The sequence below is a fragment of the Ptychodera flava genome, chromosome 3, assembly GCF_041260155.1.
Source record: "Ptychodera flava strain L36383 chromosome 3, AS_Pfla_20210202, whole genome shotgun sequence".
NCBI lineage: Eukaryota > Metazoa > Hemichordata > Enteropneusta > Ptychoderidae > Ptychodera > Ptychodera flava.
The window spans coordinates 47,297,958-47,310,596 of record NC_091930.1 but is presented as its reverse complement, the minus strand read 5'-3'; the positions used below and the strand labels follow the sequence as shown (position 1 = coordinate 47,310,596).

At 39.9% G+C, this 12,639-nt stretch overlaps 1 protein-coding gene across 5 annotated transcripts in view; it reads left to right on the top strand.

The window, feature by feature from the left end:
• LOC139130146 (cilia- and flagella-associated protein 44-like) overlaps positions 1-12,639 on the top strand; it is a 45,945-nt gene that overhangs the window by 10,975 nt on the left and 22,331 nt on the right. For all 5 annotated transcript variants that reach the window (XM_070695875.1, XM_070695876.1, XM_070695874.1 and 2 more), the window contains 11 exons: positions 47-337; positions 1,067-1,229; positions 2,363-2,682; positions 3,397-3,676; positions 4,156-4,314; positions 5,038-5,185; positions 5,697-5,791; positions 6,104-6,307; positions 10,456-10,566; positions 10,944-11,096; positions 12,082-12,214. In XM_070695875.1, the coding sequence (XP_070551976.1) occupies positions 285-337; positions 1,067-1,229; positions 2,363-2,682; positions 3,397-3,676; positions 4,156-4,314; positions 5,038-5,185; positions 5,697-5,791; positions 6,104-6,307; positions 10,456-10,566; positions 10,944-11,096; positions 12,082-12,214 (1,819 nt within the window). In that variant the 5' untranslated portion in view covers positions 47-284. The remainder of the gene's footprint in view (positions 1-46; positions 338-1,066; positions 1,230-2,362; positions 2,683-3,396; positions 3,677-4,155; positions 4,315-5,037; positions 5,186-5,696; positions 5,792-6,103; positions 6,308-10,455; positions 10,567-10,943; positions 11,097-12,081; positions 12,215-12,639) is intronic.

The following is a 12,639-nucleotide window of genomic DNA, read 5'->3' as shown; positions in this document are numbered from 1 at the left end:
TGGTTTGACACTTTTCACAATTAAGAGTTCACACTGTACATTATAGATGATGCAGAAACCAAGCCTGAAGGGAAGCTGCAGCCGGTGAGGCCGCTGAGAAAGAGCAGAGTGGAGAGGAGAAACAACCAGAACAAACAGAAGGTCAAGCTGCTGAAGGTGCTGAGGTCAAAGGTGAGAGTGCAGAAGGTCAGGAAGGTGAAGAAGGAGAGCAACCCACAAAAGCCAAGGAAGAAATTGTCAAGATTCCGGAAGATTTTTACTACAATCTTGAGGAGCATTCCTCAATGGCAAGGTCTACGGAAGACTCTGGATTACCACCAAATCTTCTCTCTGTGCAGTATCCTTTATCAACAACAAACAGCGTTTATGAAGTCTGAATTCTGGTAAAATTTTCATTTTGAAGCTACATCCAAGCTAGTGACCCTAACTCTGATGTTGAAATGGCCAAAGAAGGAATTTTTCTCTCACTGAGAACTCATGTGTATTCAAACCGTGCTATATCAAAATATAGCATGGTAACTTTCACATCTGGAAAAATGGAATTGCTGTATTTAACCCTTTGAGCGCCAAAGTCAATTTTTGTCACCTTCACAAAATATACCCCAGTCAATTTTTTTCAGATTTTTGCTAGAATTTTGGTAAAACATTGTAGCCAATGAAATATGGTGTCCATTTGGTCCAAAATTACCAAAATATTACGGAAAAATTTATAAAAATTTGAAAAATGTTGCACTATAATTTTGGTGGGAAAAATTACAGCACTCAAAGGGTAAAGTCATTGATATATACTGGTGTGATATCATGACTCATTATCAACAGACAATATTCATGTACCTCATGTTGTCCTCTGTAATACTCTTTACTTACCAAGAAAACAAAAGTAAAGTTTCAACAGGTATCTACTTGAAGGTCAAACATTTCATATTAACTGTAATTTCTTATCTCATGATGCCGCACACTTATAGCTGTTGAACTGTGGCTCACGTGAAATATTTCCAACATGTCCTGGTATTCTGCTTGGAAGTGTGTTCCATTGATAAGTTTTCCTTGACCAGTGATAATCCAGTCATTCCTTTGGTTATGATTGCATGAAGAGATCTAACCTACAGATGTTGGATCCCAACACAGTGGTCTTTGCTGCTGGTAACATTGTACAGATACTCAATCTCCAGACCAAAGAACAGCAGTATCTACGCAGTTCAAGTGGTGGCGGTATCGGTGCCATTGCGGTGAGTTTTGAAAAGTACTGTTAAAAAGAAGTTTCATTTAAGGCAGAATATGCCTCAGAGACAAATATTTGGACTCCCAAACTTTGACAGTATTCTTTTGGCCTACCACTTGCAGGACTCAATTTGAAGCTTATGAGTAAATAAAGTTTCAACCATCTTAGTTTTGTGAATATTGCGAATTATATTTTACCTTACAGAGATAACACAGAGAGGGCAGCCATTTGAATTTCAAATGTTGGTAAATAATGATACCAGTAATTTGTTTCTCTAATACCAAAACTTGCACGGTGACCCATGATTTGTATTCTTGATTTTGAAAGAGAATAGTAGAAAGTTTGCTTGAGAAAAATGTGAGCAAAAGTTGAAGTTATTCATTTCTGAGGTGCACACTACCTTAAAGGGGAAATTTACCCTGAAAATTAATTTTGGAATATTAAACTGATATTGTCATTGTGAAAGGCTTTCGAGTTGATTTTATTCACTTTCACTCACTGGCTAACGAACAGCGGTGTACTAAAATACCGGAAGTGACGTCGTAAACCTGGTCATAGAAGCAGTCGACGTGTGCAACTGTAAGCTTTTCCACTTACAGTGTATACAATGGCTACAGAATATAGGGCCAAGCACTAGGTGTCGATGTTTAAGTCAAGCAGAAATAAAGTTTTCCGCAAATACAACTTTGAGAAGGGCTGCTTTTAGTGAAAGTTGCAAGTCCAACTACTGAACTACAAGCCTAAAAGAAAACTGCCCGGGGCATATTCACCCCAAGGGCTTTGCTTGTACATGGGACTGTACATACGCTCAGGCACTAGAAACGGAACGCTGTAGACAGGACGGCTGGTTCTAGACTGATCATGGCTACATCAGGGTGTTCTGTAACACATAAAAATGCTTGCACTTTTTAGAATTGATGTCGATCTCTTTAGAGCATTGGCATTGATACGTTACTTGAGCAACCTACATGTATGAGTGAAGAAGTACACCGTCAATTTCAACTTGCATAGCAATATAATTCTGGAAGTTATAATCTGTACAGATGTATTTTAATTGACTTAACAGGGTGTTTTTTAATTTGAAACTTTGACATACATAATAAATCTATAATACTAAAATTTTATTGTATTTATCTGTAGGTTCATCCAAGCAGGAAGTATTTTGCCGTCGCTGAAAAGGGAGACAAGCCAAACATCAACATATTTGAATATCCCTCACTCAAGTTGTACCGCATCCTGCGTCTGGGCACTGAGAACGCCTACTCCTTTGTGGATTTCAACCCGTCCGGTGACCTGCTGGCCTCGGTCGGCAGTGAACCTGACTTCATGCTGACGGTCTGGGACTGGGCTCAGGAACACATTGTGCTGAGGTCCAAAGCTTTCTCACAGGACGTCTTCCGCGTGACCTTCTCTCCAGAAAATGAAGGTCACCTGACCACCAGTGGCTCAGGTCACATCAGGTCAGCCATTAATCATTTACATATCATCATTCTGACAGATCTGAGCCAGTTTCTACTGTACACATCAATGGAATTCAGTGGCAACAAAGCAACATTATTCTGTTGGACACAAGCCTTCAGTGCTTTGTATTTCTGCTGAACGCTACAGAATTAATCAAGAGTCTTTTTTTTTCATACGTTGGAACAGTGCACAATGACAGCAGTATCATGCTAAGCTAACTTTGCGGTGTGAAACGGTAGACACATATTTGCAGCCAGCTTTCATTATGATCCACTCCTCATTTTACTCTATTCAGGACTATACTTTGCTATATAATATGGTGGATTTGTACAAAACTTTGGTGGTAAAAGGATTAACCCTTTGAGTGCCAAAGTCAATTTTTGTCACCCTTATAAAATATACTCCAGTCAATTTTTCAGATTTTTGTCAAAAGTTTAATATCAAACCGTAGCCAATGAAATGTGAAGTCCATTTGATCCAAAATTATCAAAAAATTGCAGAAAATTTCATACAGATTGGTAAAAATGTTGCATTAAAATTTTGGTGAGAACAATTACAGCACTCAAAGGGTTAAAATGTGTGCATTTACATACATGCATAAAGTGTACTCTTCAATTCTTGCTCATATCAAATGTACCATTATTATCTTCAGACAAGTTCATTGAGAATTAAATTAACAATTGCATTGTCTAACAATAACACTAATGTTTCAGGTTCTGGAAGATGGCCCATACTTTCACTGGTCTCAAACTGCAAGGACAGCTTGGAAAGTTTGGACGCACAGAGATCTCTGACATTGAGGGCTTTGTGGAGTTGCCTGATGGGAAGGTGCTGTCCGGCACAGAATGGGGTAACATGTTGCTGTGGGACGGCGGTCTCATCAAAGTTCAGGTGTGTCGCAAGAACAAGAAGAATTGTCACGCCGGTAACATTGAACAGTTTGTCATGGATGAAGGTGAACTTATAACCATTGGTGCTGATGGCTTTGTCAGGGTGAGTTTCAATAAATTGTATTGATATTATGGAGTCTTCGAGAATGTCATACTAGGGTTTGGTAATCTCCTAGCCAGCCTAAGTATATACTAGTACTTCAGAAGATTTTCTTATCCCCAAGCTTTATGATCTTATGATGTGTGCTGTAGCATGGAACATGTCGTAGATGCGACATGAATCACACAGTTTGGTCTTCTCTGTTAATGTCCCAAGGCAATACTTGTTTGATTTCCTTTTTAATAATTCATTACCAAGCACAGCAACTGTGTAGAGTAAATTCTCTTAACATTTCTGCACATTCAAATGATAAAATTCTCATATGAGAAGTGCATTACACCTTTGTTGACATAGATTGATGTAGCTTAGTATAAATATCATATAGAGTCACTAGTAGTGTATATTTATATAACGAACACTCAAATGATAGCTCTCTCTCTCTCTCTCTCTCTCTCTCTCTCTCTCTCTCATCGTACCTGTAGGTATGGGATTTTGAAACCATTGATACAGCAGACTCCCCTGAGGAGTCGGGTCTCTTTGAGATGGAACCTATGAACGAACTTAAAGTAGGCAATGATGTCAGCCTCAGATCCATGGTCAAGTCTGTTGACCCTGAAGCACAGAGTCTGTGGTATGCTCAGGTAAGCCAGGATATCAACTACTGGTTTCTTCCCTGACAGATATAAGGGTACACACTCACAGACTTAACCTGTTCCACCCCCATTTCGCTGTGAACAGGTCCACACTCACCACTGATAACAATGGGTGTTGGTGGAACTATGGATTCGAAGGGTTAAGGTCAAAGTCTGTAGAATCAAATGTAGCGTCTCCTTTATTTCCCACATGTAATTGCAATAGTTGTAGTTTGAAGACAGTGGACAAGGAAAAATGATCCAAATAGTTTTGGGTTTCTGAATTGAAAGAAAGTAATAATTGTTAAATCTCATGATATTATTATTATTACTAGGACTTGTAAAAGGAGATTGTCATAGTAACTCTGTTCTTCCATTGCCGCATTCTAGAAACTTAATTCTTGGATCAGAAATGAAATTCTCTGGATTGAGTTACTTTCTATACAAGGTTTTGAGAATATATATTCAAGTTTGGCTAAACATTTTGGAAAACCATTGAAATTGCACATACAAATGTCTTTTATTTGATTAGTAACAATGTATACAGTCTCCCTGACCCAGAAACCTAGCTCTGAGATCTATTTTTGTAATGCTCTAAGAAAATTTTTTCCTACACGTGAAATAAGAATTATATGGACTAATTTAGTCCAAAATAAAATAAAGTGAAATAAAGTGTAATCACAGATGTGAAGCTTAATATTGTGTCTCACACATTTCAAATATTTCTGACAGGATTCTAAAGGTGGAATCTGGAAGTTAGATCTGTCTTTCTCACACACCACCAAACCACCAGAGAAACTGTTCAGTTACCATGCTGGTGAAATCACTGGTCTGGCGCCATCACCCAATTCTCACCTGGTAGCCACCACAGCTGTCGATCGTAAGTTCTTTCTTTTTTTTCCTCTAGTCTTTTGACATAGTGAGATCACAAACAAGAACTTTGGAGTTCATAAATTGTGAATGCCTTCCACTTTTTACGCAATTGATTCAAATTCCGTTGGTTAGAAATATTTTTACTCTATGTATAGTGTCAGTACTGAAATTCTGTCTGGTGACATAGACAGCGTTTGGTACAGAAATCAAAGTGAACTCATGTGTATTATATTTACTTCGGCATAAAAATTTTGTAGCCTTGTATTTTATTTGATATCTGTCGTCATTCTAGACACACTGCAGAAAATGCATATTTTGTGAAATATAAACTTCATGAAATGTGACCGCCAATTCAGGACAGTGATTCTTACAATATTTTTGCCGATGAAAGATCATTGCTCACCAACAAGCACAAGTCATTTGCAATGTCAGTTTTTCAACCAGTCCTTGTTCGATTTCCATCCCTTCTTCATGCAACATTGTCTAATTCTCCAAAACGCAATTCTTTTACCATGCAGACTCTGTCCGTGTGTATGACTACATGTCCAAGACACCGCTGTGCCAGATGAAGTTCAATTCCGGTGGTTCAGTCCTCACATGGGTGCCGCAAATAGTAAGTATGAGAATGAACTCTGGACTTTAATTCATTTTTAAGAAGATATGGATCAACAATGTAAATGAAATGGAGGTGAAAGGGTGAAAGAAAATAAATGAATGGATGCAAAGATGGATAGGTACAGATCACGTACAATTTTCAAAGAATTGACATTTTATCATGTGGAGCAACACTATCTTATATATAACACACATTCAAAAGATGTTAATGGACCTACACAGAGTGTTACAGGGTGAAAGAAAACACAAGTTTGAATGCTAGCTTGATCTGCCAGAGTTGGTGGTAAACAGGTAGTCTACTTCCCTACAGATTGACCCAAAGGGTTCCACGGTCATTGCTGGGTTTGAAGATGGCGTGGTCAGGGTCTTGAACGTCTACAAGAAGGAGATGAAGGACAAGAAGCAGAGCCAAGACGTCACGGCCGAACTCCTCCTGAAGCAGGTCTTCAAACCGCACTCCTCCAAAGTCAAGGCATTGGCACTGGATTCCAAGGGAGAAATCTTGGCGACTGGGGTACGGTTATGCTTTTCAGTCAAAGTTTCAGCGTCAGGGAGGGCCTCATAGATCTCTTTTGGTGATCAAAGCTGTAATATAGTCTTTGCAAAAGCTTAAACATGCCCCAGTATTTGTAACTTTTAACAATTTTTTTTCATATTTTTGATTAAAATGACATCCTCAGTATGTGAAAGTAGACCATAATTAATACTGAATCGCATGGTTTGCATGCCCAGCCCGCCTCACGATTAACAGTAAAAGGAGTGAAAAATGACTTCTTGTCCGGACCAGAAGTCAGCTTTGTTGACACACGAAACGAAACGTAATCACACCACCACGCATGCTCAACCACATCTACGCAAGTTTTACTGTGGCGTCCGTAAAAACCATACGCTCTTCGAAAAGTCTGGTCCATCGAAACTGGAGACTCAGCTAAAAACGCGCCGAAAGTTGGGTGAAATACCGGAAAGATATAAATATGTAAGTGTTTACAGATTGTTCCGACTATAATGAGCCGTGCAAACAAACGTCTTGAACAGCTAAACTAACGACGGAGGCAGTCGATTGTAAGCTTCATGCAAGGCACTGCACGTTGTGACCGACGGTACGGAGATCAAGTTTGCTGAATGAATTGAGAGAGAAAAACATATATGAATAAAATTCAACACTTCACCATTGTAATAATTGAACTAGTCGTTTCTTCCATTATGCAGTATAATGAAAATTTCGTTTAAAATAAATGACGGGACTGATTCTGCTCCGTCTACTCAAAGGAAGTTTTGTGTACGGCCAGGCTACGCTGCAGGCAACACAGCCTATCAACTTCGCATATCGTTGCCGTACGGCGTAATTGAAAACGCTCAGAAAGGAAAAATTATATCTTGAATGCAGTACAAAAGTCTTACTTATTAAATTTAAAAGTATTTCAAAATAGTATCGAACGTAACGGGTATCTAATCCCCACAAGGACTACAGTAGTACAATTATCGGCTAGCTGCGATGTGATGGAGCTCCAGGCATTGTTAGCCCTGCGTACGATGCTGTGTGTTCCGCTACAGCTAATAGCCCCGCTCACCACAGCCCTGCAAAGACCCGTACGTAGAGTTGGTGACTTCAAATCCATTTTTGGACTTGACGTAAAAAGCCAAATTACTGCCGAAATTCAGCGTTCTTGGGCCCAAGTCGTATCCCTGCCTACCTCAGCTACTCGATCGCTTCCAAAATGCCAGTCTTTTATTCTTTTTTCGTAAATAACCGTCGATGTCGGCAACTCTCTCGCTAGCCCTGCGTACGTACGCAGTGTACGCTGTGCATTCCCTGTGTGCGTTCCTAACACACAGCGTACACTGCGTACGTACGCAGGGCTAGCGAGAGAGTTGCCGACATCGACGGTTATTTACGAAAAAGAATAAAAGACTGGCATTTTTGGAAGCGATCGAGTAGCTGAGGTAGGCAGGGATACGACTTGGGCCCAAGAACGCTGAATTTCGGCAGTAATTTGGCTTTTTACGTCAAGTCCAAAAATGGATTTGAAGTCACCAACTCTGCGTACGGGTCTTTGCAGGGCTGTGGTGAGCGGGGCTATTAGCTGTAGCGGAACACACAGCATCGTACGCAGGGGCCAGGGCTACAGGCATTGTAAGCTTAGAAGTTCGAACACAAGAGAGATCCCGGCCTCACTGCAAAGTCGTCCCTGCGCACCCGGCCTGACAGCAAACTAACGTCTTGGTTTGATTCTGTTATTTATATATTTTTGTATAAAGGTCATGATACATATATCTGACTTTCACAACTGTACAATTTGCTCAGGACTGTGAGTTTGGCTGTAGTCTACAGACGATCGGAGGGAGCTAAGGCAGGCCCCAAATTTGCATGGACAATGCCCGGGACAATTATAGACGCAGCTCGATGAGAAAGTCATTCACATAAACCTAAATGAAGTGATCAATACAAAACTTTTAAACATCACTGGTTCTGAAAATTTATGATCAACGGTTCTGACCTACGGATTTTACACTGCGACATTGTTTTTTGTGTGTTTGGCCGGCTACTAGTCCTGTAAGGCTGTACTACATGGAGGTAGTAGACTGTACAAGTGCAGCGGGCGGCCGGGCCGAGATTGGTGTGGGGCCTGCAGCAAGGTAAAATTGACAGCGTCCATTGCAAAATGCCCGCGTGTTATCCTTTCTCGTTTGGGAGGAAATTTACCGCTGTATTCAGAATGCTTTTTTACCAGTATAAAAGCTCAGTAACTGATGCATCAAGAGCCAAGAGTCTGTAAATTTCTCCATTGTTTTTTCTAAATTTTCGCTGAGATACAGCAGTGCGTATACTGGTCCCGATCGTTCTGACTCAGGCGTTCACAGCTGTTTAGGGAGCCGTCATTATTTACGATCTGGGGGTCGGAGGAATTACATTAGAAACTCCGAAATTTTGAGTCACACCCCAGCCAACCATGAAGACTTTGAGTAACCCCCTCTCTAACAGAAAGTTTGGCTTACCTGAGCCCATGTAACAATATGTAGATATAAAAGCTCACTAATAAGCAGTCTCCACCATATAGTATTGCTAAATTTGGATGGGTAGCATGTCATTATGGTATGGTTAATGTCCAAATGGTTGTTGAACTCAAGTCAAATAAAATATACATTTCTATGGTAATATAAAGATGAATCCACAACAGTTCAGTTTTGTCCTAGATCCTGTGCACTTATAGTGATATCTGTCGAGAACATTTCTCCATGACAACCCTGGTAACGACTGCAGAAAACTACTGTGTGACATCATCATCACCAGTGTTGATCCTCATCTTTACTGTCGCTGGTGCCATTGTGTACATGAACAACGATATCATTCTCATCGTCACTATCTTCTCTTTCATAATAAGTATTGCTAGTAGTACCACCTACTTGTAGTTTTTTGCCTTCCTTCTAGTTGATATTTATTTGTACTGTTAGAGTATTTTTCTTTTTATTTAATATGTATCAGAGTAAAATATATATAATCAACTTATCATTATTTCATTGAGGACAGAGTAAGACAAAGAAAAAACATTTTGAGCACCCCCTTATAACTTTCAATTTTTGAAGGACCCCCAGGTCGTAAATACTGACGGTTCCCTTACTTGCTGCCAAAGGCCATCGCGTTCACTGCATTCGACTGCTTACCATACATTACCAAACTACGTTGCTTCGATTTCGCAATCACCTTGCCGCTAAAGCGACAATCAGCTGAAATTTATTACACTTCAAGTTACTCAATTTTGATAGCTATTTGCCTACAGAAGTGAGCCAAGTGTATATAGTGTCGTCTTGATTTTACATCGGTACCCGGAGTTCTGAGTGACCAACTGCAGGGTGCGCGTCGGTGCACTGCCGACTGCAGTTTGAATAATCCGTATAACGCACACTGTACCAGAATAGAATGTCAGCCTCCTCTGCCAAAGTTCTGTATCCTCTGAAACACAGTAGCAGTACGTATTTGAACGGAGAAGAACAAAATAAAACCATTCGCAGGTCATTCAGCCGGCGACCATGGGCGATTACCCAGGCAGTGTGGCGTGGCATGGCAAGGCCCCAGGAATGTTGCAGGCTCGATGATGTCATCAGTATCGGCATTCTCGATCACGTGCACAGCCTACAAGTTGTCAACAAACCCGCGCGGCAATCCAACTCGATCGGGCAATATTTAGCGTTTGTATGTCACTACAGGAGCACAAATTTGGCATATTTCTTTGCTGAACAACATTTCACGATGGATGTAAGAATAATATGTAATTTCGAACATAAAAAAAGGTTAAAAGTTACAAATACTGGGCTTAAACATGTCACAAACATTGTCACATTGAGGAAGTAAAATCTGTATCATAGGATATATATATAGATGAGAGAGTTACTCAATACAGCTGAAATGAGTATAATTTGTTGATTGTGAAAAGCGCCCTCTATTGGCCAATGTTCAAAATGTAGTCTATGGATCTTCTCACCCGTCAGGACTTGATTTCAGTATCTGGAATGAATTCACTAAATTTGTTTGGCCATGGCATAGATGCAAGTGTGTTACCAATGCACAATCAACTGTACATAAGAAGAAAAGTGATGCCATTGAAATGGAATGGAGAAATTAATATTATGAGATAAATATATTCTGTGTGGTTGTATTGACAGGGAGATGACCAGACGGTGTTCTTCTTCAGTGTTGGTGACAGGATTGAACCCATTGGATTCATTGAAATCTCAGGACCTGTATCTTACATGACATGGTCACCTGGACACTTTGTAAGTACATGCTTGTGGTAAAGTGAATTTTACAAGTCTTCCACTTTTGAGGTGTATACTACCTTAAGAAAGTCAGTAAATTCAGCGTGATATCGTCAACTTTCGAGTACTATTTAGGTCTTCAAGGAACTGCACCATTCTTTTGAATTTTAAGGAGGCAGATACTGCCTTGAGAACAAACCTCTGTGCGTGTAGCAGTCAGGCATTTTAATTGTTTGTTCACTGTTTACAACATCTGACACATGTAGAGCATCACTAGCTGCTTCCAGTCAAGTCAGGAGCACAACTCCACCAAAGTACTCTGTCTCTGTTTAGAACAGCTATAATTTTCCACACACAATTTCTCAATCACGTCTCATATGTACTTTGAATCCCAGGATAAGAATCTGTTGCTGATTGCCTGTGACAATGGCTTTGTGATTGAAGTTGAAGCCCCAGAGCCAGGTACCTACGACACCTCCAAGACGTACCAGATCAGTGGACTGGCCATCAGAGAGTATCGATTCAAAAGCATCAAGTCGAGGCTCAGGGTAAGCCACCAGTAACTGGTGAAATAGATTCTTTTGTTTTTACAGTAAATACATAGAATTCTGACTATGATGACAGAGGGTTGATGAGGAAGCATTTTGTCCAGATCCTGCCAAGAATTTAGAACAATGTACTATAACGCTAATTGCCTGTTGACTTGTGATATTAGGGGAAAAATCATCAAAAATCATTAATAACTTCAGAGAAGTACATTAATCCTCATTCAGCCAACATATCACCGTTTGGTCCAGTTGGGTAAAACCAGTGGGACATAACTTGTCCCATAGTAAGGATCCGTGTTTACACAGATCCATTTTGTAAATGCATAGAGCTAGCCCTACCCTAACACGACCCAATAGTTTACTCAAGCCATTTACCAATCGCTTATGTAAGTGGCTTGCCATGTTGTAAGTATTCATACTTGGTAGGCATTACCAAGCCATTTCTTAGTTCTTTGTCTAGCCATGTCTTAGTTCTTTGTCTAGTTCATTCAGTTTGTGTGAAGCTCTTTGAAACATTGCATTTAACAGAGGCTTTAAAATTTAAAGGCCCTGAAAACCTAAAAATACTGCACACATGATTTTTACTGACTTGGCCAACCATGGCATACATACCAAGTAGGTGAGAATATTATTATTATACTTTATTGTCCCACAAAGGATAATCACCTTACAGCTCAGAGGATAGAAATAACAAACAGATAAACATAAAACACAGACTATATAAGCAAACACACAAAAAATACACTTCAGAGATTTAGTCTCCTGATGGCTATTGGAACAAAGCTCTTGCTGTACCTTAATTTGTAACACTTCAAGCAGCGAAATCTCCTTCCTGAAGGCAATAATTCAAAATATTGTACAGATTTTGGCTCAGTACTGCATTTTCCTGACGACAAGGTGACAATCCTGACAGGGAAGAGAGTTAACAGCACAAAATACCTTGACTGACATGTTTAACGAATCTAAATTGTTGTCATGGAAATAGAAAGAAGAGGAGGAGGCACGCAAAGCGGCTGAGGAGGAAGAGAGACGCAAAGAGGAGGAGAGACAGCGTCAGATCCGACGTGAACGTGGAATTGAATCTGATGATGAAGATGATGGAGACCCTGATAAGAAAGGTAAGATAGAATATTGTCATTCATCTGTGTGGAGATGGTGGAACAAGAGTTTGAAAGGTGCTACTCTGGAATAAAAGCGTTCCACAGACTTAATACACCCAAAATATCAAGTGACAGCGGTACAAACAAACCTGCATATGCAAGCACTTTGGGATATTACACATATTTTTATGTACCTTTGCACAGGTGGATTGTTTTGTAGGGTAGTCCCTTCAAATTCCAGGTTTAAACCGTTGACATGAACTGTGTAAAAAAATAATTACGCAGTGAAATTACAAAGCTGTGTATGAATGTTTTCAATGATGTCACATGAAACTTAAAGCTGGCAGTGAAACTTGCATGTCCAGGTGCCATATTCACAGATATATCTCAGAAATTGAGGTATTGAAGATAACTGAATTGAATCCGTGAACCAAATTTGCCAG